At 41.7% G+C, this 25,400-nt stretch overlaps 2 protein-coding genes across 2 annotated transcripts in view; one reads left to right on the forward strand and one right to left on the reverse strand.

Moving 5' to 3' along the window:
• Positions 1–5,017: 5,017 nt before the first annotated feature.
• LOC139130022 (tripartite motif-containing protein 2-like) lies at positions 5,018–11,534 on the reverse strand. The gene is made up of 2 exons (XM_070695738.1): positions 11,304–11,534; positions 5,018–7,830 (listed from the first exon to the last, which is right to left on the reverse strand). Exon 2 carries the CDS (start codon positions 7,804–7,806, stop codon positions 5,785–5,787), a length of 2,022 nt encoding a protein of 673 aa, XP_070551839.1. The 5' UTR covers positions 7,807–7,830; positions 11,304–11,534; the 3' UTR covers positions 5,018–5,784.
• Positions 11,535–18,385: 6,851 nt separating this feature from the next.
• LOC139130023 (uncharacterized) overlaps positions 18,386–25,400 on the forward strand; it is a 9,487-nt gene continuing 2,472 nt past the window's right edge. The window contains exons 1-2 of the mRNA XM_070695739.1: positions 18,386–18,652; positions 21,048–21,243. Coding sequence (XP_070551840.1) covers positions 21,094–21,243 — 150 coding nt within the window. The 5' untranslated portion in view covers positions 18,386–18,652; positions 21,048–21,093. The remainder of the gene's footprint in view (positions 18,653–21,047; positions 21,244–25,400) is intronic.

Consider the following 25,400-nt stretch of genomic DNA (forward strand, 5'->3'; position numbering starts at 1 on the left):
TATCCAGCGTTTAGTTTTTTTGACGACTCAGACAACTAGCGCTATAATTTCCACATCTGCTTTCATCGTCCATAGCAATCCCTTATTTGTTATAAATTGGATATCATACAGGGTAAATCATGCGGGTAAGATTTTCAGCTTTTGAATTCTAAATTGCCCAAATTGTCTGCGACGATAAGCGAAACCTTAATATTAAACCGATGTTTTGCATGGAAATAGGTTCAACGCTGATCTTTAATGACGCCCTGTTTTCCTTCCGACCTTGCGTGGAAATTGCACAAATTTTAACCATCATTGTATCTGTGATGCCCCAAGAAATACCAGCAATACAGTGCCGCTAAATACTCGCTTTTAAAGGTAATATTGGTTGCATGCTACTTTGCAAAAAAGTGTCACTGATTCATTTGAAATTCAACGCATCCCCACCTACATCAGCGAAAAATGGAAAGTTCCTGGAGCTAGAAAAGGCTATGAATTGAAGGCAACGAAGTGATATTAATTCAATTGGGCATATTCTGTTGCCGTTCGATATTATGACGCATATCATGTCCCTGAATATTGTGCGGGATCATTTTTTTTTACTGACGAACAAGCAAAACGCCTGATGCGGTGATTTTGTAATTGGGCGAATGCTTGTTGTCATGGGATTTTATGACGGAAATTTTGTCTCTGACCAATGCACGTGTGACGATTTTTACTGACGGAAATGCGAGACGCGCGACGATAATCAAAGTCCAAATATTATGCTGAAGTTGAGAATCAACTGTCTTCAAAGTAAAAAAAATCATTCACAATTATGACAAATCCAAATCATCAAAACCTTTCCATGTATAAGCTTATTATGGAATTGTCTATATCTTTATGAAAATAAGGTGTAAATATAACGACCAGAATAAATCATCGAAATGTTCGCACGCGCGTTTGAGATTAACTATTAGATTTGTACACACAATGATTAAATTCATGTAATTATTGCTATTAAGGTAGAACGCACCTCGCGGACAGATATTCGGACTCTCAAACTTTTACAATTCTCTTCTGATATACTACATGTGGGGTTCATTTTAAAGCTCTTGGTGAAAGGAAACTTTTCACCGGCTTAGTTTTTCGAAATTCGAAAATTTTTATTTTTCTCCATAGAGTTAACACAGGGATGGCGGCCATTTTGAATTTCTAATATCGGTAAATCTTGTGTAATTTGTTTCTCTAGTACCAAAATTTGCACGGTGACCCCCTATTTTTATTCTTGATTTTGAAAGAGAATGATTGAAAGATTCCTTGAGGAAAGTTAGAGCAAAAGTTTAAGTCTTTCACTTTCGAGGTGCATACTACCTTAACAGATTTTTTCACCCAATTTTGCTCGCTGTAAATGATGCTGGTAAACCTCTTTCAGCTACATTTTCAAAACGATCTAAAATGACGGCTTTCATCATGATATGTCCTGTTGTTTCACATTCATCGCATCACTTTCAACCATAATGATAAAGGACTTCTTGTAGACTTCGTCACGTTCAATACATTTTTCAGTGAATCGGTGAAAATATAGTGTAAACAATTTCAAGACTGAAGACATAGACATTATATCCGAAGGCTGCATTTACATTTATATATTCAAGTTCATTTTTTGTTTCAATTAGCTTAGTGATGTCATGTGATACAATCACAGATGTTGCACGACATATTACGTTAAGATTATTACATGAAAATTGTTGTGAAACATTGAAAAAAAGCTTGATACTGAATAATCTACTACAGGCATTTGAACAGGCTTTTGGAGAATTTCTAAGTCGCCATGCCGAAGGAAGTAGCAGACGAGGAGTGTGGCGTGATGGAAGGCACGTTGACACATTCTGAAGAACCTGATGCCACCACTACAGTGGTTCATGATGATACTGCTGCCGTCTGCGTTTCTAGTTTTGTTTCTTGGCTGTCCAATCAGTTAGGCCAAAGTAATGAAATTCTTTGTTTTGCGTCCACTCTAAATGGGAAAAGGTACGCGGCTAAGCGGCTGAAAAACACACACAAGAAAACTAACACAATGTAATTTGATTGCAGCAAATAAAAAAGTGTAACAAAATTTTAGTTCAGAAAAGCTGGCGGTCATGTCCTAAAATTTCCTATTCAAATACATTGTATGTGTTTTTCATGAAAACCTTACAAACCTACACTTGCTTTGAATGGTACTGAGTATATCGGGTCTGCCGTGGTGTCATGTTGGTTTAGATGCTCAATAAAAAGAACAGTCATTTAGACACACCGCACACGTCGTCTATGCCCAATAAAATCGTGTGCATATCCACACTTTTCATCGAGCAAATGTTGGATACAGAGTACCATTCCCTGTCAGAGCAGGACCGCCCTTAGCATGATCGATATGGAGTTAATATGACTCGGTCGTAATAAGCCAATTTGGAGACTTGATTAGCCGGGGATATTTTGTCAAATGGTAATAAAATTGTGTGAAGATCTTCTTTTTTGTTAAGGTAGAATGCGCCTTGGGACACATATCCGGACTCTCAAACTTTTACAATTCTTTTCAGATCTACCATTTGCGGTGGCTTATTTTAAAGCTCTTCGCGTAACATAGTTTTTCAAAAATCGACAATTTTACTCTTCTCCATGGAGTTAACACGAGGGTGGCAGCCATTTTGAATTTCAGATATCGGTAAATATTGTGTAATTTGTTTCTCTAGTACCAAAATTTGCAAGGTGACCCCCCGTTTTTTATTCGTGATCTTGAAAGAAGATAGTTAAAAGATCCCGTGAGGAAAGTTTGAAGTTTATGTCTTTCATTTTCGAGGACCATACTAGGCTTAAAGGGGTCATTCCATTGGAAATAATACGACTTTCCCTTCTGAAGAAATATCACTTTTTTTAGCTGTGGCATTGACTGTCACGGTGTTATCAACGACTCGTGATTTTTTTTCTGATTGGAATCGTGACATCGAAATCAAGCATCAACGACTGTCCTTAATTCTATAAATATATACCGGAGAGAACACGACCAAGAAAGCCCCCAAATGTTTTAACAAAGCTATGCCATCGCAATCGATTTCATATTTTTCATCAAGATAGGGACTGAAGAAAGAGAAGGGAAAAGAGATCCCAGTCTTTAATTTACGTGTTCATAGTCCGTCATGGAATGCCCAGAGACTTACATGTCGATACAGGCTTTGATATGAATTTATCGTTGTTCACGATAGATTTTCGTTTGGAGGTCGGGGCGTGAAACTAATTGCCTCATTATACAGAAAACCAGGGGATTACCGGTGTTGAAAAACAACAGCAAACGATAAATATTGTTGAACAGTTAGCATAATATGCATGTTATGCGTCTCGAAAATGAAAGACTTAAACTTTTGCTCAAACTTTCCTCGAGGAATCTTTCAACTTTCCTCTTTCGAAATCACGAATTAAAAAAGGGGGTCTGCGTGCAGATTTTGGTAAAACAGACACAAACGACCCAAGATTTACCGATATCTGAAATTCAAAATGGCCTCCACCCCAATGTTAACTCTAAGAACAAAACAAAATTTTCGATTTTCGAAAAATTAAGACGGTGAAACGTTTTATAAACCTCCACAAGTGATAGATCAGGAGAGAATTGTAAGGGTATCTGTCCCCGGGGCGCATTCTACCAAGGACAGTGATCTCAACGAAATGAAATAAATGCATTCAAAATGTCAAACGAAATAAATGATACAGGCAAGGGATATCTCAAAATCAAGTCCATGTAGAAATACATTTCAAGACTAGTTTTAGTCGCTTTTTATAAAATGATTGGTCGCCCTTATGTGCTCCATGTAGAGGCATGTCAAGCATGGCTGGTACATCTGGTCAAACTCAACATGTTGACAATTTTAAATGACTGCCATGAATTCACTGGAAGTCGATTTTAGGAAAAGTTCAAAATCTCCTGTCCGTCTGGACGGCGATTTGCGTTGATTTTCACTGTAGTAAGTCTTCTTATATTTGAAAATCTCGAGCTTCTGCTTTTTGAATGTTCCAATCTCAGTCAGCTCCCGGCTTTGAAGGCTGAAATGTTTGATAAGGTAATGCTTAATGTCAAAGTAAAAGGATTGGAGGTTTTCTCGTCTCGCTTTCCATACATACCGCTGACGCACAGTTTTACACCGGTAAGAGCGCCACAGACGGTAGGGATAGAAATCATGGCGAGGGTGAAGCGGCGTGGGTATCTTCGCCTCTTGCAGCTAGGTCAATGACACCCCTTACGCAAAGTGACAAGGAGACTAAGATTTTCTCAGTCACGAATCAAAGTTTACTTGGATAAATGAACAGAGGAGTGCGACCGTCAAACACTTCCGTTTAAAGGCGGAAAACAGTGGCCGTAAAGATTCTAAAGGAAGGAAGGACCTTGTACATGGCAAAACAGGAGTATTTGTGGTATTGTTGCAATTTCTCCTTGAGAAGTAACACAGCAAGCCGTTTATTTTGAACTAGGGGAGATGCGTCTGTGTAGTGCAGGGACTGTAATCTGTCGATGTCAAAGTCCAATTTGAAAGCAGTATGCCCTGAAACGTCGCCATGTGGTTGTTCCTAGTGATTGTAGTTTTAATCAATTTGTAGTCGGGTCTTTCACCTGAAAGGAGTTCGCGCCTCGAAAGTGAAATACTTCAACGTTTGCTCAAATTTTCCTCAAACAAACTTTCGACACTTCTCTGACCAAATCAAGAACAAAAATCCGGGGTCATCATGCAAATTTTTGTACTAGAGAAATAATTTTCCCAATATTTAACGATATTTGAAATTCTAAATCATGGCCGCCATTTATATGTTATCTTTATTAACTGGGGGAATCCAAATCCCGAATTGCACAAAACCAGGCCGGTGAAAAGTTAATTTACTCCGTTAGCTTTGAAATGAGCCCACGCAAGTGGTAGGCCACAAGAATATAGTAAGTTTGAGAGTCCGACAATCTCAAAGTCACAGAGGTGAATTCTATGTATCTAAAGCAGGAACACTGTACAGTGCAAGAAATACTAACAAATAGTCTACATTTGTGAGAGTCCTTAATATAAAATTTTATTCTCAACATATTGTCATCATCTTAAAAATATGTTCTGTCACAAGCTCGTGTCTAGTAAAACGATCATTTTGAGGCTAGTGTAAGTCCTATTTGACAAAATTATCTTAGCGATATATTATGGGCACATGGGAGCGCCCTCAATCGACGAAATCTTCGGAATGAGTTATAAGTTTGTGAGCCGTAATCTCTGCTCACGGGTCCGTTTCAGTTGCCCATCGTGACCTCCAGGGCTTCTTTCACACGCGTACATTCCCCCCTCAAAACTGTTGGCGTTAATGGGCAACCGATTTCTTTCGATATCACTGATTTTCCTAGCCATCCCTCTTCATGATTGTTGTGTACCATGATAATACGTTGACTGAAATCTGAAGGCGTTGCGTTCAAAACAACGATAAGATCCTGAGATGCGGCGACAGGCTGGTCTGTCGTTTTGGTTCAAAGAAAACATACTGGCGATGGAAAAGCTTTCTTTTTCTGTTCTCTTCACGTGATGCTGAAACACGTCTATTTGGCTCATTAATCTGCCCGCATACCGATCTTATTCTATCGGCACAGATGAAAGGCAGGCGTTGACAATGTACATTTGAAATGGGATGGCGGCAATTTGGCAATTTCGTCATCCAGGGAACCTGTGACCCAACAGGTATGGGTCGGTAAAAAAGCGCCCCCTACTCATGGAAGAAATCACACTGACGTTTTCCAACACGCTTTGTTCTCTGATTCGCAAACCGCCAATTCTATCGGACTAACTGGTACACTCTCACGCAGTCGTTGCCAGAGTCCGCAACGATTACTCTGTACGGCTCGCAGAGTGATACGGCGATGCCGCGCGGTTTGTTCAGCTCGTCCTCGATACCATCAACGCGAGATATAAACGAACCCCGCGCCGTGAACATCTGCACGCGGTGGTTGCTGCAGACGAATATGTTGTCACCGCTATCGACCGCCACACCGGATGGGTGCTCGAACTTGCCGTCACCCTGTCCCTCGGAACCGAACTGGTAGAGGAAGCGCCCCCTCGAGTTGTAGACAAGAACCTTGTGGCCGTTGTAATCCGGCATGATGATGTGGTTCTTGCTGTTTATGGCGATAAATTTCGGCGCCTGCGGCAACATGTCGGGGGAGTTCCTCTCCCTGTAGCGGAAGCTACCGGCCCTTGTTCCGTAATGAGTGAAACACACAATCTCCGACGGATTGTCAGGCTGGCCCTGAGGTATGTCGACCACGTGTACTTGTCGTCGGTTGTCCAGTGCGATACCGAGCGGCTTGGTGAGCCCACTCTCTCCGAAGATGAACGGCGTCGCAGAGCCATCGCGCCGGAAGCAGATTATGCTTTTGTTTGTTCGTTCGGATACGATGACTTCCCCCTTTTCCGTCGTGTCGACATCGTACGGTTTGAACGGAGCGCTCCACACACGGCTCTGAAGCGTGTACTGGCTCTTGCAGCGGCCGTAGCTGTCGAATATGTACACGCGCTGATCGTCGCTACTCACGGCGACGATGTCGCCGTCGGGCGTGATGGTCACTCCGCGCGGGAAAGTCAGTCGATGTTTCCAATTGCCCCGATCCTTCATGAGGAGAGAGAGCCGCCGCTTGAAGGTTGGTTCAATATCGGAAATTGTGAACACGAGCCGAAATTTGTATGTTGTGTGCAAATCTCTACTGGTGGTGACAACGCCTAGTTTCTCCGACGTCAGGTAGCTTGGAAATTTGCTGTTGCGAACGAATTTAAACGACAGGGGGTCGGGTAGATCGATTTTCTCTTGCAGGAGTTCTCGCATTTTCTCGTCAGCCTGTTTCTCCAGGCAAAGAAAGCCAATATCGTTGCTCTGGTTCAGCATGACCTCGGCGAAACTACACGATTTCTCTATCCTCGCCATGAGAATTTCCATGTTTTCTCGCCTTGTGTGTATTTCCTGGCTCTCATTGAAGTGTCCCTCGCGAAGTTGCTTTAAAAGCCCTTCCTCATGTCGGCGAATTGTCTCCACCAGAGAGCTGGAAATCGCGCGGACTTCGCGCTCCGCATGCTGCAGGTCTCGGTCTAAGTCTCGCGAGAATTTGTCTACCTCTTTCATTTGTCCCTTTAAACGGCCAAGCCTCCTGGTCATACTTTTTTTGAGCGACCACAGGGCGGACCGTCTTTTAGTTAGCGCTTCCTGCAGGGGTATCTGACTGTGTTCAGGCTGTTTGTGATGGTAAACGGCGCACTCGAGGCATATCGGAATCTTGCACGAATCACAGTACAGCTTTATCTGATTCCCATCATGCACCGGGCAGACAATCGGTCGTATAAACGGCGACTTGTTGTGGAATGTCGCTTCGTACTCCCCGACCGATATCTGCTTGTGAGTCTTCGTCGCTTTGAGGTTTTTGTGAGAATTCGAGCAAATGTCACACAGAAACTGGCCGCATTCCACGCAGTAGACCCTAACGCCTCGGTCACAGCCTCCCTCACAGAGTCGCCCGTGGGTCTCCTCGGCCAGATGGTCCTCTCCGCCCCAGTCGATGAAGTCCATCAAGTCGTTCAGAAAATAGCTGTCGGGGAGTCCCGAGATCCCCTGCGGCGCCAGCTTGTGCGTGCGCCGGTCCAGCGGGCAAGTCACGGTGTTCTTACTACTTTTGGAGATGGACAGCAGACAGTCCATGCAGAAGGAATGGAAACAGGGGAGGATTTTCGGTCTCCGGAAACGGTCCAGGCATATCGGACACTGAAGAAAACGCTCGTCCAGCTGCTCCCTCGAGAAACTTGCAGAAGCCATAATTTTGACGAGGCACTCGTGGTTCTGAAAAAAAAAGTACAATACCGTTTAGAAACAAGCCGTGCACATAACGTTAAAGTATATCAAGCGACCATTGTTAAGTCAGGATCAAGTCCAGACACGTTACTAATCTACCACAATGCAGTTGAACCAAATTGAGCGGGAAAGGGACAGCATAGCGCAATTGAGACACATAAGAGCTCTCAGTTCGAGATATACCTTTTCGACATCTCACGCCAGAATTTCAATTTACTGTTAGAATCTGCTAACACTATTACGATATAATGTTGTGAACTGGTCGAGATGTTCGAGGTGTGCCTGACGACAGTAAAAAAATACAGACAGTCCAACATATTCTAACATACATTCTGGCACCGTACAACCAACTGTAAGTGTATCTTACATGCATTACAAGATAACACACCAGTGTACAGCAGCAATTGCAATCACCGTATGTAATAAAGACGATGGTGATCTCTCTCTCTCTCTCTCTCTCTCTCTCTGTGGATGAAATATTTTAATATTGTATATAATCGAAGAAGCTCTAAATTTAGAGCGAAACGTTGTGTTTGAGGTATAATAAATACGTTTGGAACCTAACAACCAGGTGTGGTAGTGTGTTTCAACCAAGTTTCTTCTATCTTCACCCCATTCCACGCTCCACTGGGGATCACCTGAATTCCTACAGTTTCTTATAGTAAATATATGATATATAAATCATATATATGATATATAAATCATATATATAATATATATAAATATACACACACACATATATATGTGTGTGTGTGTGTTTGTGTGTGTGTGTATGTATATGTGCGTGTGCTCGAGTCACGTAAATGTGAACGACTCGCTGATTGTAATGCGCTGAACAAACTAAAACTGCGTTGTTTAATTTACTACAAGTTCACAGACACTTTATGATTATGCCATGTTAGTTGCGTTAATTATTCTAGGAGCGACGTTGTAAGTTCAAGTTGGGTTGAAATAATTTGTTCTGTAATTCTCCTACAATGCTGAAAGTCGTGGCACCGCCCCAACTCTCACAAGCATGTACAATCTTGGTCACCTTATATTGAACCAATAAATTTCTTGGCTGTACAGTACTGAACTCACAAAGTGACGTAGTCAGTGATCGGCCGTGACAATGAGAATGAGAATCATGTGCTTGGTTGCAACTATAAGGTCGTAGATCATAAAAACAGACGCACTAGAAACGTACTTCCTTAATTTTGGTGTCAATCCCCCAAATAGGTGCGTGGAGTTGCCATGTAGTATACATAGAGAGAAGGGGCTATGTATACTACACTGGCAACTCCAGGTACCTGTGACTCCCCCCTTCTAAAAAACAACGAAACTCCTCATTGACAAATGGATTTAAGGAAAACTGTTGTTCAGTATGTACGGATAGGCCTAATACCAACCTGCCGGCACGGTGCGAAATCTACACACGAATAGAGAAAAACAAACTTAACCGTTAACGTGTACACCTAGCAGTCTGCATTCTTCTGCCAGAGTTAAAATTGTTGTTGTTGTTGTTGTTTTTGTTGTATTTTAGGTTTTCGTAAATTGTGTCCAATTTTTGTTTCTTGATGATTATGAACGCGGAGATAGTACTGCGTCGGTGCCGTGCCACGATACACTTCTGAAACCGTACACGAATACGTGCCCTGTGTGTGTATTATAATATTCGCTGTTCTGTCGAGTTTGTCTTTTCCGGTCTGCTTTCATCACATGTGTTGCAATTGAAATATCGTATTTATGATGGTATCACAGTCTGATTTTTGTTATTTTTAGTTTTTGTTACAGCGGGATCCTTATTGTGGTTCTGACGCACGCAAAACGAATTGTCGCCTTACGCCCCCCACCCCTCCCCGACCTTGAACTTGGGGATAACGTTTCTTCTAGTGCTACACCTTTTTTGATCAACAACGGTGCAAAAACTGAGTCGGGCCAGTCACAAGTACAATTGAACACAAACCCCTGTCCGTTGAGTTTCAGTCGCTTGGTGTTGTTCAATTTTTGGTGTTTTGGAGGTTTTTTTTGTGTGTGTGTTTTTTTATGATCTGACGAAGCAGTGAAATGTGCTTTGACGCGAAATAGTTTCAACACGCCGGATCGCAGCTAGAAACGACTGCGCTTTTAATTGTCTCCTTATAATTTCGTCACTTTCACTCGAATTGAAACTTCCACTTAAGCGACTGGTCGGAGGCGTGTTTGAAAATGGGCACAACGACACAGATTGTAGAACCGCTGGCCTTGAGAGCAACTCATACGTTGCCCGAGCGTCGCACAGATTCGGGGTCGTAAGACGCGTACGCAACCGAGAGGTTCGGCCTCCGCTGAGCATTCACGAGGAAAAAACAACCACCACCTCGAGCTTTGCTGAACCAGGTCGTCCAGGTTACCTTAAACGACCCCACCACCCGTGGTCGGTGTAAATTCCGAATGAGCCCGAAGCAACAAGGGTTTGCTGGTGTCAACATTTGATAAAATCTGCCCCGGCTAGGCTATAACTGGAACCTCCAACTCGCGTTTATTTGTTAAAAACCACCGGCAGAACATTGTATTGTGACTGCTCAAAAGAGAACGTGAAACGTGAAAGCATTCTTTCTTTTCATTGCTTTGGAAGTAGAGAAAACGACCCAATTATGCTTAGGTTTTCAACAGTCGACGTGAGCAGTAATTTGGCGTGCCGAATGGACTGTTGGGCTTGGCTTCCCAAACGAGCTTTGGGGGTCAAGTCGACTTTTGACTACTCGAGGCGGAGACGTGTCGATCGAAAAAAAAAATGCTGGCTTTCTCACGGTCACAGTGAGGAAAAGTTGGTTGTGCCCAAGGTCATTACAAGTAGCTACGCGTGATGGTATATTAGTTACAGCGTTCAATGAGTCGATCGAGCATATGCGGCCTGGAAATCGACCCATTGTTCGGCGCTCAGCCAGGAACTGAGAACCGATCGCCGAGAAACACGTAGACTTTCATTGTCAGAAACTAGAGCGCGCAGCTAGGATAAAGAATGGAATCTTACACAACCTCGTCAAATCAACAACAATGATTTATCTGTGTTCGGCTGAGTCAACCAAACCGACGCTCTTTCAAACCACACATAAATGGATCAGTGTAGACTCTGCACCTTGCACCTCCGCTTCACTGAATAGCGTGCTCTAAACACTACGTTCATACCGGGCGTTCATATTCAAATTTAAACCCTTTTAAAAAGTACTATGGACGGCGCAACCATGGATAGATTCCTCGTATGAAGCCCATTTACCTACGTGCACAGACAAGTCTACAATAGGCTGGATGCTGTTGTTGGCCATATTTTTACCAAACCGTCGCATAAGCACGCACCAGAAATTCTCTGTATGTAGAGATATAATATATTAATGGTATCAAATCATAGTTTTCGAGGAGCAGATGATGAATATTAATATGAAAATGGATTAAACTAGTTTTGTTATGGAATGGTTCTACGACAGTGATCACGTACTCACCCTTTCGTTTGCGACGTGGCTGGTTCAGTCTTGCTCAGCTTCACCACTTATAATGTTTGAGTTTCTGATTCCACTCAACCATTCTGTCCACATTTCCATACGTGGTGCATTTTCCAAAAACGTATTACATTTTGCTGATCCGACGGCACGATTCACCGAGCCTTCTAGCCTAGGCCTGGGGCTATCCACTCGATGGCTGGTTTCCGACGGAAATGAAGTCTATCGTCGCTACTGAGGTCGAAGGTCAGAGGTCGTTCTTTGCATCGCACACCAGAGCAGCTAGGTCCTATATCTGTTGATTGGAAATCATTGGGCAAGCCCAGTTTAAAAGCAAAAAATCAAATAGAAACTATATGTTTGCATTGACATGGTTTTGTTGTCAGGAATCTGAGGGTGAAAAAAGGCAAGTAACCCTTTCAGCGCAGTGTGGAGCAAAATGTTGTTTCAGTGCTTGCCGGACTCTCTCTCTCTCTCTCTCTCTCTCTCTCTCTCTCTCTCTTTTTGCTGTTTGTTTCAATATATGGCCCAATGATGCTTTACAGGCATAGGGCCCATAGCATAGGGCGCTGTGTAGGAGGTATGGGACACTGCCATGAGGTGCGGCAAAAATATGATTCATGCTTATGAAAAATTGATTAAAGCCCCACTAGCTGTAACTCCCCAACTTTGTTGACCTCAAATCATTATCTTCTTATTCTCTCTTGGTTTTCTCTAAATTCTTCCTTCTGAAGGGATATGAGAGTTACTGCATTAGGAAGCCATTCCTTTGTGAAACATTTGACGAGTAAATTAAAATTTTAACAGTCATTTTGATTTCCAGCCATTTTCAAAATTGGTAATATTAAAGGAAACAGAACATACAATGTAACAGTTAAAAACATTCACCCCTATGCATTACATTGGACTACTCTGTGCAGTTTATGTGAAGATTTCAGTGCAGATATGCACAGTATCCAAGGTTTTTGCTTTTCCGCATGGGACTGCGAGTTAATGTTTGGGCAAACATTTAATTGCAGTGTAAACTTTCTCTTGTTCAAAATTGCACATACAGTCCCAGGGGTTAGTTAATCATGAGTATATACACACAGCTAAATCAGTACTTTTTCACAAACTTATTTTAGTTTGAAAGTAAAATCATAAAAATAATGCTAAAAGATACAGCTTGTGGGGCTTTAATGCTTTTCATCCAGATAGGATAAGGCAGCCTTTAGTAATTACAGGGGGTGGACTGAGGGAATTCCATGCGCACCTGTACTGTAAAATGTGACCCTTCACCCTATCCTTGTTTCTAAAATGTAACCCTCCCCCTTGTCCGGTATTCTAAAACTTGACCCTAGCCCCAATCAATGCAGTATTCTCCCAAGGAATAACTGAAACAGTATCAGCTAATTTACAGAACAATTAGTTTTATTGTTATGTAAGTTATGGAGGGGAATTACAGGGGGGAGGGCTGGCGTTTTGGGAGGGCTCGGATCGCAAGTTATCACGCAAGCATTTTTGAAAGGTTATGCATTTGCGGGAGGGTCACCATATTTTGCGCAACTATAAGGCGGCAAGATATGGCTGATATAGTGTTTCACCATAAATATCAAATCATAATACATGGGAGTCTATCAGGCAAACTATTGACAAATTTCCCCACGGGAGTCTACAAGCTATATCTGTGACAATTTATATATGTTTGATAATGTATGTATATGTACTTTGCTTGACGTGGGAAGTAAAACATGCACATGTGTACAAGAAATTAGATTTTTGGATTTCATTGAAAATGTTGATTTACAATACATTGTAGTCCATGAAGTAACTATGAATAATTTGTTTTCCAATAAAAAAATAGGTAAATCTGTGTAGAAATAAATATTTGTGCTTTATTATTGATATTAATGTATTTAATTAGACTGGGGTGGTTACAAGAGGGTGTGTGTGCAAGAAATAGGAGTTTGGAATTTCACCGATATGTTGATTCACTATACATGGTAGTCTATGAGGAAACAATGAATATTTTTTCAAATACAAAAATAGGTAAATCTATGTATTTATGAACGCTTGATTAATCATATTAATGCACCTGATTAGACTAGGGTGGTTATAAGTGGATATGTGTGCAAGAAATCGGATTTTGGAATTTCACCGAAATGTTGATTCTCTATACATGGTAGTCTATGAGAGATATATGATCAATACTTTGCAGATATAAAACATAAAACTAACAACATCTGTGCATTTATAGACATTTGATAATTGATATACACTTTGCAATCTGTCCAATGTATTTTTGTCTCTTGTCTTTCATCAGTTTAAACTGTTCAAGGTGTTTAATGTAGGATACCACTGCATCTTTTTTTTTGCTTTTGAAGCTTGTCGATAATGTGTATGTATTTAAAAGAATCAGTGTATTTCGTTGGCAATTCCCTATTCAGAAAATATCAAATGGAAATTTAAAGGTTTGGCCGTAAAATCACATTCTGTTAAAAGTGACCCTCTCCCAAGATAGGTTTGTAAAAAGTGACCCTCCCCCTTGGACAGTTTTCTAAAAAGTGACCCTCCCTAATTCCCACGGCCCACCCCCTCTATAATTACTGAGGGTACCCTAAGCTAAATCGGTCAGGATCGACTCGTTTGCGGCTGCACGACATTCTTGTCACAAACATCGCCTCTTAACAGAAATTGGCAATGGGTGTCAAGTAAATGTGAAGCCCAGTCAGCATTTGATTCATGTTCAAAGTTCACCAGTTTTGTAGCTTTCCAATCACTGCAAGACTCTGCCAAGTGAATGCATCACTCAGTTTGCAAGAAGCTGCCTGGCCGAAGTCACAAAGTCGGTACGTAGTACAGCCACTATTTTAAAATATGGATATGTGCACAAGGGATGTTGGGATGTTGTGCACAGCAACAGACCCGTTGTATGGTCCCATACGCACTGCCTCAGACGGGGACGACCCCCTCCCTTTAACGAGCGAGTTCCTCGAGCGCTCACGCAGTGGTAATATTTCGCCATTTCTTGACGCATAATATTTTCCAAATATTTTGATAAATTTCTTTTCATGATCGCTACTTCATAAGCATTAGTCATATTTTTAATTCTCCTGCAGGTGCACTGTTGTCACTGTGTGGTTTCGGAATGAACTAAAAGATTAGCGGTTAGAAACTATTACGTCGAATTTTATTTGCTTTGGTCTAAATGATCAGAGAAAATCCCATCTTCCACAAACAGTGAACTGTCACTTTCAATTGTACTCACATCATAAATTAGCAGCCTCACTTCTTTGAGCATTTTAGACTCAGCAAACCCCACGTGATACAGTCATAGTAAATACTCAGTTCTACAGCTGTCGCGCCTTACACGGGAATCAAATATTTATGAGCTAATGGTAGTTTTTTGATGGGCTATATCAGTGGTTATTGCGTTGAATTCACAAAATAATGTACATGCTTCTGAATGTTCGGTTCAGTGTTCGAATCACTTGGGAAATACACGCATACGGCAGCTCACTTGGCTCGACTGCGGAATCGTAATTCAGCTACGCGCGGGCTGATATTGAATGCTGCTACGTGTTCATCCCACCTGGTGAACCGAAAACGGGAGCAAAAATTAATCGGATAGAGGGCGCTGCGTTTGGCTCCCATTTCGTCAGTTGCTGTACGCATCACAGGCTCTCAGATTTCACAGCCTCTGGGTTTTTTTTCGACGCTGTTTTCTTATGTTCACCAAAACACTCATGGCCCCCAAGGTTAGCATACAGTCAAACCAGCCTCTCTAGCTGTATAAGCTCTCTTTGCCAAGCTATTGCCAGTGGTACGCGCCACGCTAGTGACAACCAATACATGGGAAGGGAGGTCCAGATCGCACAGTCAAAGAGCGGCTGTGAGAATGTCAGCTACAGCTCTGGAACCAGACGCCGTGGAGTGTTCAGAGTAAAGTACAGTGCATTTGGGGAGCAATGTCTACAGGGTAGTAATTAGACAAAAGGGAATATCTGACACGGTTTTGACCCTTTGGCTCCAAAGCAAATAAAATTCGACGAAATAGTTTCTAACCGCTACCATCGAAGGACTCTGATAGATTGCCATCTTTAGCGTTCACTGTACGTCCTACTTTGACACACGCTAAGGCTTCGTTCACAAATAAACGGTTGGGGGTCGGGGCTGGAGGAATCGCGATTTTGCAGATCCCCCTCAATAACCTCAAAAATTTCAAGCCCCCCCCCCCGTCCATATGAGCAATATTTTTCAAGTTCCCCAGTTATCATTCAGCCGCATATTTTAATTAGGGATGCATGCAAAGTGTAAATAAACTCATGTATTTGGCAATTCTGCTCGCAGATATTCGACTGTCATTTACATGATTCAAATTTATTTTCTGTAAACAAACACATCTGAAAATGTTGGTGTTGGCCGCAAATAATCTAAAACTGGTTTAATTGCAAATGTGATTGATATAAAACAGAAATAGAGCTGGACCCGAGATGTCATGTAACAATTTAACATTAACAAATTTCCATTTTGCTTTACGAAATGCTGTGTTACAATTCATGACGGTTGAATCTGATGACTCTATTCGCGTAAAAAGAATTCAATCTTGGAGAACTGGGATTTTGCAGAATTGGAATTCTTCATGTCAGAGCGACCTCTATCGGTGTACGGTTAACTTTTCATAACTGCCGACTGGGACTCGGATTCAGACTCAAATCTCACTCATGAGACCTTTAGAACCTGGTCCATAGCTGTTCTAAAGACGTCCTTTGATTGTGGTTGTGTTTGTAAAGATCCAGAGTGCGAAGGCTTGGTTAGAATTGTTCTTGAGGTAAATTACCCGCCATGGTCTGACGAGGAAGCCTCTCAATGGACTGGTGTATATAGCCCGATAGTACAACCATGTATAGTTTCAGTCAATATTAATATTAATCGGTTGTTCTGGGATTAGAAATTTACAAAAAAAAGAATTTACAGTTATTATTATGCACTAATAGGACCCTGTCTTCTATCTCCCGTGACTTTGATCCACTCGCCATGCCAGACATCTTTGTGAAGTTTTTTGGGGTTGAAAGATTCGTGAGAGTTTGTCGTTTGCCCACCTTTCTGATCCTGTCATTAATTCAAGCTTCAGTTTGAGTTCCTTTCATCCACTGACTGATGAACACGTCGAAAAGCTCATCAGTACTGTCGCAGCAAAATCATCGAAGTTGCATCCCATACCTACGATATTGTCGATGATTCAAAAAGCGCTTTTGGTGTCAGCGCCAACAACATGATCACGATGGCAGGACGCGTGTGCATCACGAAGTTTAACTGCATATCACTTATGGCTGGTTTAATCTGATTTTAATTAATTTACAATGAATACATGGATAAACAAGCCTGGGAGCTTGGGTCCCTCATTAAAATCCGTTCCCGGAAACGTTTTTAGAGAATCGTTGCCAAGTTTTTTTCGGCTGTGGATGCCTAGCGCATGCGTCATCCCTGCAGTATGACCCGGTGACCTCGAGATATTGACTTCTTCTGCGCGACAAAGTAGTCCGGTCAATGTACGAGATTTTGGCATGTAATTCACCACAAATTACAACATAATTTTTTTCCCTTCAGAATGCATTTTAGAGAGGTACCCAGAAAAACATTCTGAAAGTTTACGGGAACCCATCTCAGGGGAAAACACAATCTCAAAAACACAGTGTAGAACACATCAATTACCATACTTATATCTCAGTCCGTTAAACAGCAAACGACAAACGTCACTTCTGTACCTCCTGCCAAAAATAAACAAAACGCCATCACTGCGCACCAACTTCATAGAGCGCCCAGTAAGCGTCCAACCTTTCACATATCAAAACAAATCGTACAAAAACCAACTAACATGCATAAAAGATGCAACAGATTTATATGGAAAATATTAAATCAGTAAATATCACCAAACGATGTATCGAAAACCCGCCCTAAAAGGTATGCCAGCTATGCTAGAAATAAATGAGAGAAACATCATGTTCCAATTTAATAATTCTGACCTCAAACATGGCGGCAGCCATATTGGCTTCATGCAATTATCTAAGTGTCGAAGAAAAACAGAGTCCACGCAAAACATCGTATCTCAAAAACGATCCCCGCGCCAAAGAATAATTTTAGACTTTAAATAGCTGAAATAGCTTGCTTAATATGTGACATATTGCTGAACATGTTAGTATATCGAAATGCTGGCAGCCATATTGGATTTATGCAAATTATCGAAATGCCAATGTGAAAGATTGAATCTGAAAGATGCTTCCCTGTACCTACGAAAAAGTTTCGTATTTTTAAAATCACTAAAATTGCATGTTTAATAAATAATGTATGGTTAATAATTATTTTGTCGCATTGCGGGCAGCCATATTTGAATTATGCAAATTAGGCATATTTCCCCGAAATGGATTCCAGTAAACTTTCCCTTCTGATTTGCAGCGTGCTCGGAAGGTTATATCTGATTGGTAGATTGTCACTATGCAGAGCAACCGAGGGAATCTATTTGTATTATTCAATTATAACGGTACAATTCAGCCAACCAATTGGATAACAGCTTCCGAGACGCTGCACATTAGCCCAACCTTTTACATGCTGTTCTGGTTACCTCTGTAAAATGCATTCTGGGAAAAAATCTGTTGTAATTTGTTGCGGGCCTTACTCTATATCGACAAGACTAAATGGCCTACGGGCTGATGTGCAGCGTGTCGGAAGCTGTTATCCAATTGGTTGACAGAATTTTACCGTTAGAATTAAATAATACAAATATACTGACTAAGTTGCTGTGAATAGTGACCATCGACCAATCAGATATAACATTCCGAGAACACTGCACATCAGCAGAATGACCTCCGAGCAGCGCCCCCAGATGTGCCTACTGGAAATTTCCAAGTCCAGTTTTTGTCAGAATTTTATTTGCACGAACATCATGCTGCGCCATAGAATTGTGGGGGGAGGTAGACAATAATAGCGAGTGTTTCAACGCCCAGCATGCTGCTATAGCATGATATATGTCAAGTGGCGTAATCACACATGTGCTTCTGGAAAATGTATTGAACAAACGTTACGTAAGAACTCAGGCGACGGAACGGTGAGATTGCCATTATCGTGAAGGCAGCCTGATTTGTTAAGGCTTCCGAACACAGAATCTCGTCGACGGACAACATTTTTGAACGTTAAATAGCAGTGCTTTCGGCTTTCCGAGAAGACGAAAACTAGAGTAAGGGCGAGCGAACGGAAGAGCGAGAATTTGAGTGGAAGCCATCGTCTGCAAACATCGCCCAGGTACTCAGGTTTCACTGACGCGTACGCCATAGAAATATCGCCTTCGTCGAATGTAGTGCAATATTGACCGACAGGTAAGCCTCTATCATGTAAGGAAGGAACAAATCTTATCGATTCGTGGTAGTGAAAAATAATTTTGAAAGGATAAAGTCGTTTGAAGCTAGGTTTTGTTCACAAATTGCTGTCTAAAGCCAGTCGTGTTCAAGTTAAAATCCCCCTGCGATTTTCCAGCACAAAAGGAAAGAAATACGGCGACCTTGCTACGTAAAAAAATGTGAGTCGCTGTCGGGACTGTGCTGTAGACCAATGAATTACATGTGTTCTGCGCACGTAAGGCTTGCAGAGAAAAATGATAGACAATATAAACGACTGATTTTACTGTAAATGGAGGCTGTCAAGGACCGAGCTGTTTCTCACCAACACCGCGGACGGTGTTTATTTTCTACTCGTTTTGTCGCCTGATCATCGGAGCACACTGATGGGCATGCCGTCCGCACAACGAAACGAAACGAACGCCAGCTTAAGCGGTGGTTTCGCACGAATGCCTTTTCAGATTGTGTGCTTGGAAAATGCAAACTATGTACACTGGAAAGCACAATTTGCATGACCCGCAGACCATCGACCTCGGCACAGCAACGTAGTTGAATAGGGAGACGAGACAACAGCCAAGGATGCGGGCATTCTTAGAGCCGTTGAATAACGGTAAACAACTAAACCAAGTTATGTAAAAAAAGCAAAAAAAAAGACTCTCTTCAAAACACCGGAATGAATGGATTAATCCAAGATCCCTTCACAGAACTAGGGAGGCGAGCTTCGCGCGGTCATGTTAATTTAATCACTGCAGAACGTAATCGATTGGTTCTTTTATCGAACTTGAAGTAATGTGCATGACACATGACGTGTAAATGGTGCTTCGCTCTAATCTCGACCGAATTCTATGATTGCACGCCGTGGATGGCAGTGACATTCTCGCTAATTTTTTTCACCACAGGTTTTGTGACAGAAAAAAAAATGGACCCATGGTCATGTCGAAGGCATTAATTCGGCCGGCCCCTATATAAACAGAACATTGAGGAGGGAAAATATCTGGAGGGGCGTATTTATGACTTTGATCGGCAACTCCCACCATCAGCAGCTCCCGCTACCCTAAATATGGAATGATTTATGCTTGGCAAAGAAACTTAAGTTGTCCACTGGCTGTGTTCTAATACAAATAATTATAAAAATGGTGATAACAATAGTCATATGACAGTGATATAATAATAATAATAATAATAATAATAATAATAATAATAATAATATAATAATAATAATAATAATTAGCAGTAGCAGTAGTTGTAGTATTAATAGTATACAGAAACAATATTCAGATGGTCTTGTCACATACGCAGCAAAGTGACTGAAGATACATAATTTAAAACACAATATCATTCATTTAAATAACGATTGGCCTAGATCGATTAAAATGGTAATTTCGCCTATTCAAAAATACAACGTAGCGATCGCAGATATTGTGAAGAGTGTCCGTCCAGCCGCTCGGACAAAAATCATGAGTGTAAAGAATAAAGCGTTGCAGTGAGCCATGCTAAACTGATTTTCAATATACGTAAGCAATAGACATTATGATTGCAATGAGGGCGCCCGTATAATTTTCTATAATTCTTCAACAAGATACCAGCGTTGTTTATCAAAAGCGGCTTGTTTCATAGACTAGTGAATGATTCGTGTCAAGACGTGAGTTCTCTCTCTCTCTCTCTCTCTCTCTCTCTCTCTCTCTCTCTCTCTCTCTCTCTCTCTCTCTCTCTCTCTCTCCGTCTCTCCTGTCTGTGGTCATCCAAACGAGTAATTGACAAAACGAGCTTGCTTTTGTTCATTTGAAATCCAGACAGATACTGTCGCGTCGAGAAAGCCTCTATAGAGAGAGACGGTGTCCTCTTCAGATTTGCATTTACATGTAATTGGCAATGGGAGGCCGCCTATTTTCCGTGAAAATCTCTTCATGGACCTCTTTTGGCCGGTCCTTTGTCGTAGAGCTCTATCGCTCGTTACAAAACCTCGGGTAGAGACAACCGTTTCTGGTTCACATTTAGGCTGGCTACGGTAAGTCTTTCTGTTCGGCAATGGCACTTACCCCGGGATGCGTGAAAATGGGGCTATTATTTGTCTAGTGTTAGTGTACCAGTAGTCACGGTTACTTTAATCTGAACTAAAAGCGTCTTTCTTTGTGGCCCCCGAGCTACTTATTCTCATTACCCCCTGACACCTAACAACCCCCCTAACTAACGAGTATTTCATCATATGCGGAAATGCTACCTTTGCCCATTAACATCGACACTCAGCCTCATCGTATGATCTAGAATGGTTATTGAAGTAGCCGCGGGTTTGTCTGTGACATCATCGACAGTTCGTGAGCCATCTCCGAACCTAGACACTAACTAATCTGTGCGTTTGATGTCTTTCATATCGTAGGGATAACCTCCGTGGGAAAAAGGGAGCGGCCATCGAGAGAGCAAGGATGATGGTGCAGCAAATGGACACTACTCTACCAAGGCGAATACCCCATGCGCTGGCCACGCTCTGTCTTCTTTCACTGGCCTTTCTGTTCATCGTCTCTCATTTTTTGAGCTGGTCCACGTGGCGTCTGAAAGCACAAAGGGAGCCAACGGTAAATATTCGCTATTCGCAGCATTTGCTCGATATTACGTGTAGCTTCTATGAATGTTAAACAGTGTACCCCGACTGTTGTCACGAAAAAAAATGTAATCTGTATTACTGGCAGGTGTTACGGGCAGGGATGGGGTTTGTGGTCGGGGGTTGCTGTCCTTTCAGAAACAGCCGGCTGCGGTTGGATGTGGTTCAGGACACTTTCAGGGTCACCAGACAATGCGGTAACTCGATTTCATCTGTCGCCCTCAATCGGTCGCCATGGTAGCACACTCGAGCCCTTCTGGTTCTTCTGAGTTACCCACAAACGCGTGTCACATTTATGGGATGTTATGAGTTTATTGAATAAACGTGCTCTCTCGTGTGCAAGCACGCTGCACTAAGCTTACAGACGAATACGGCATTTATGTAGTCTGTGCAAAATACATTAATAATTATGAAATATGAACGTTGACAGTGTCGGTATTTTAAGTGTTGAGTTTCCTGTCGGTTCTTCAGTAATTGAAGCATTACAGCACGGGTTCGGCAGGGATGAGTTTCCTATTCGCCTTGCAATCACGGTGCTTGCACAGTCGCTGAACGCGAACGGATTACACCTGATACGGTGGTTTTCGGCCTGTGTTATATACTCGGCGTAGAAAATGTAGAGGTCCATTAACTGCAACATGATCCTGGTTTGCCCGGGCAGTTGCTCTATATTCAAATGAAAAACTTCTCGTTGTACCAATTAGACACTGTCAGATTTTTATTTTTCTCAGTTATAGAAGCCCCAACCCCCAATAAAGTATATATTTTCTGAAAGCCCTGATTTTGGGGAATTTTACCGTAACACAGCCATTATTTGCATAATAGTCACGTGACAAGCGTTTTGCTGAACCCTCCAAACATAAGTTTTTCCTCCCCTTAGCGAACACGCTGACAAGCTTTGTCAATATCCTTCAAATTCGTGTCAAGGATTTCCTTCATATGCTTTTGTTTTTTTGTAATGTGATGTTGAAGCTGTTTGATAACGGTGTTTTTCAAGGAATTGTAAAAGTCGCGCCATATAATATGAATGGAGACTCGGAGAAAAAAAATATGCAAATATCTGCATCTGAAAAACGATCAGAAGAAAGTCTCCAGCCAGCAAACTACAATCGATATTTGGCATGCACGAGGAAGCGGGCAATATGCTGAAAACGGGTGACGGCAAGACATTACAAATTCACATGGCAGGGCCGGGGCACGTGTGTTTGCTGGTCCCCGCCTAAGTGACAAGCACAAAGAGGCACCTAATGGGAAACCGCCATTACGAAATCTGATTGGTTGAACCATGGGGCGTTGTCATTGGCTGTTCAATTTAACGTGGAAGTAAAGCTAAAATTATCACAGTTTCATGATGTGAACGTGGCTAGAATTTAACCAAGGATTTAATAACCGTACTTACAAGTTTTGAAATATTGGCAGCTACCAGACTAGACTAAAAAGAGCGCGACAAAAAGGATGCACTATGTGCGAACATACGCAATTAACAACTTTCGGGAGACCAAAAATCCATAAAAGTAGCACGTTTCAATCTACGTCTTACCATGGCGTCTTACTACGTGCTGCTTGTCTGGTCACGTGAGACGGAGTGATCAGCGAATAACGGTGGAGTCTGGTACACGACCACGAAGAGATTCGAAAGAAAAATAGTGCAGACCTTGAAGTTTTGATACCTGTGTCACACCTGAGAGTCGACAAAAATGTGTTTAAGTTGTGCCAGGTGTAACTATAAAAAAATATATTGTCAAACGGCATGAAAGTCTGTGCCTAATTCGACAATTAAAATGCTCCTCACTTTTGTTCAATCGAGACCTCTTAACCTGGTCGCGATAGTTCGCTCAGATAGGTGGTATTTACTTCTAAATGTACAACAGAAAGCTATCTCACAATTATATCAGTTGGCATAACAGTTCCGCCAACAACAATATTTATTACTCAAGAATAAATCAACAACAACAGCGGGTATTCGCAGATACCCCTGTATTGCACAATGATTGACAACTCGCTAACAATTATAGCAAAGACTGACAGTAATGCATCAAAGATATTGTTTCCGTGACGTTACAATTTGCTTGAATAACACTGAAAATATGGTAGCTATATGCTAGTACGCCTTAATGTCTTTAAACTGGCTTTACTCATAACACATAGAAATACATCAGTTCTTTGTTCATATGGTGTGCACTTACAAACTCAGCAATGTAATAGTGACAACTCTACAGTATTTCCAGTCACTATGGCAAATAAAAGTTATCTCAAAGTTTGAACACACTGTAGTAATTTTACAAGTGTACAAAAAGTAACAGTAGCCTGTAAAAGCGAGGCTTGGCTCAAAACCGATATTTAAACAATATGACAGTTTGGTGAAATTCAGTAAACACGTAGTTCTACCAAACTAATACAACAGTATGTCATACAAACACTCATACAATTCTAAGCCTTGTTGTAGGGAAATAACAATCGCCCACTTTTCAAACCAATTTCACCCACGATCCAAACTATAAACGTCCCTCCAAGCGGCGAAGAATCACTCATACAAAATCGACTTACACTTGTGTGTGTGAGATTATTAAAGTACGATTTCGATTCCGCCGAAAGTTCAGATTCGTAAGTAAAGTTTACACGGTTCGAAGGACGAGAACAGGATCCCTGTTATCCTACAAGGGTGTATATCTACTAAACCTGATCGTTACTGTTACTGACGTCCGGTCCAGTAGCGCGGCGTAGCGTTGAAGGTGCACAGACGTTCCGAATAGGCCGGCGAGTTCCTATTCGCGCCGAAGCTTCTGTCCTTCACTCGTAGCTACACGTCACTCGCCCACACGTGGTTGGGGCTCGATGGATCGTTCTGTCAGAAATTGTCTCTCTATACCACAAATGAATGCTCTCTAAATGTTCTTGAGTCTCGCCCATACTAGATGGTGTGATGTTTGAATCAGTTCCGACGTTCACAAAGTCGAAACGGAAAGTTTGAAATTCGACTGTACACAATCGCGTCCGGCCCCATGCCGTCTTCCAGCTTCATCTACGTCACCAGACATGTGACATAATTACGTCATAGCCTGCCAATCATTGGCGCTTAGCGGCCGAAACTTTCTGGGCAAGTGTTCTGTTTGCTGGCTACAGCGCAAGACCAGCAATAAGTTTTTGAATTCATCGTCTCCGTCCAAATGTACGAAGATTTATAGAGTCTGTTTCTCCAGCAATATAACATCGCGTAACCTCAGAACAATACTATAATTATTGTGTAAGTGTACTGAGTGCACAAAACACATTCACTCAATCATACATGTAGAAGCAGTCTGACAACATACGAAAGTTACTTTTTCTCTATTGATAATAAAAATGAGTGAAATCACACATGTGATACCCGCACGTATGCTTGTTAAGTTTGAACTTTAATGTCAAGTATTTTTGTAAAGGTATTTTTCTGCGTGAATCAAAATGCAGACTGTTGAGAATAATGGCTGAAGGATTCAGTGGTAATAGTCGCGCCAGCGGCTTACTGACTACGCATGCGCTTATTCATAATATACTATGCGAGTAAGCGGAAGTGCAAGTGTACCCTTCTTTCGTGGGCGCCGCCATGCTTTTTTTGAGTACTCGTAAATAAACAAATACGAAACAAATTACTATTATATAACATGCCTTTTATAAAATATACCTCTTTTATTAGCCAGTAAATGTTATTATGCACCTTGTCGCTGATACAAAATATCGTTAATATAGATAAAGGGAGAAAACTATCGTGCATATGAACGGGGGCACACGCAAAGAATGCTGGGATTGAATTATAGAAGAGCGCCCCCTGTGTCAATAATTAGATTCAAAAATTGCCAGTTTTTAGACGGAATGCTATAGTTTTAAGCTTGCAAGTGGAAGGTGGGCAGTGCGGTTACCATTGCAATGATAATGATTGCATAATACGTCCCTTGTTTAACGCAATAGGCTGTTATCATTGTAAAAATTGCCAATTTTTGTCCAAAATTTTTACACGCTACAGAAAATCTATACCTGCCCTGATGCAGGGTTTGACGTCGTGTACGTACGTGAACTGCTTTCATCCGAGGGAAACTGGGCATAGTGGTCAAAAAACGTTTATGAAGTAACAATTACAGTTTATCATGAATCAAT

This window comes from Ptychodera flava, chromosome 3, assembly GCF_041260155.1.
Source record: "Ptychodera flava strain L36383 chromosome 3, AS_Pfla_20210202, whole genome shotgun sequence".
Taxonomy (NCBI): domain Eukaryota; kingdom Metazoa; phylum Hemichordata; class Enteropneusta; family Ptychoderidae; genus Ptychodera; species Ptychodera flava.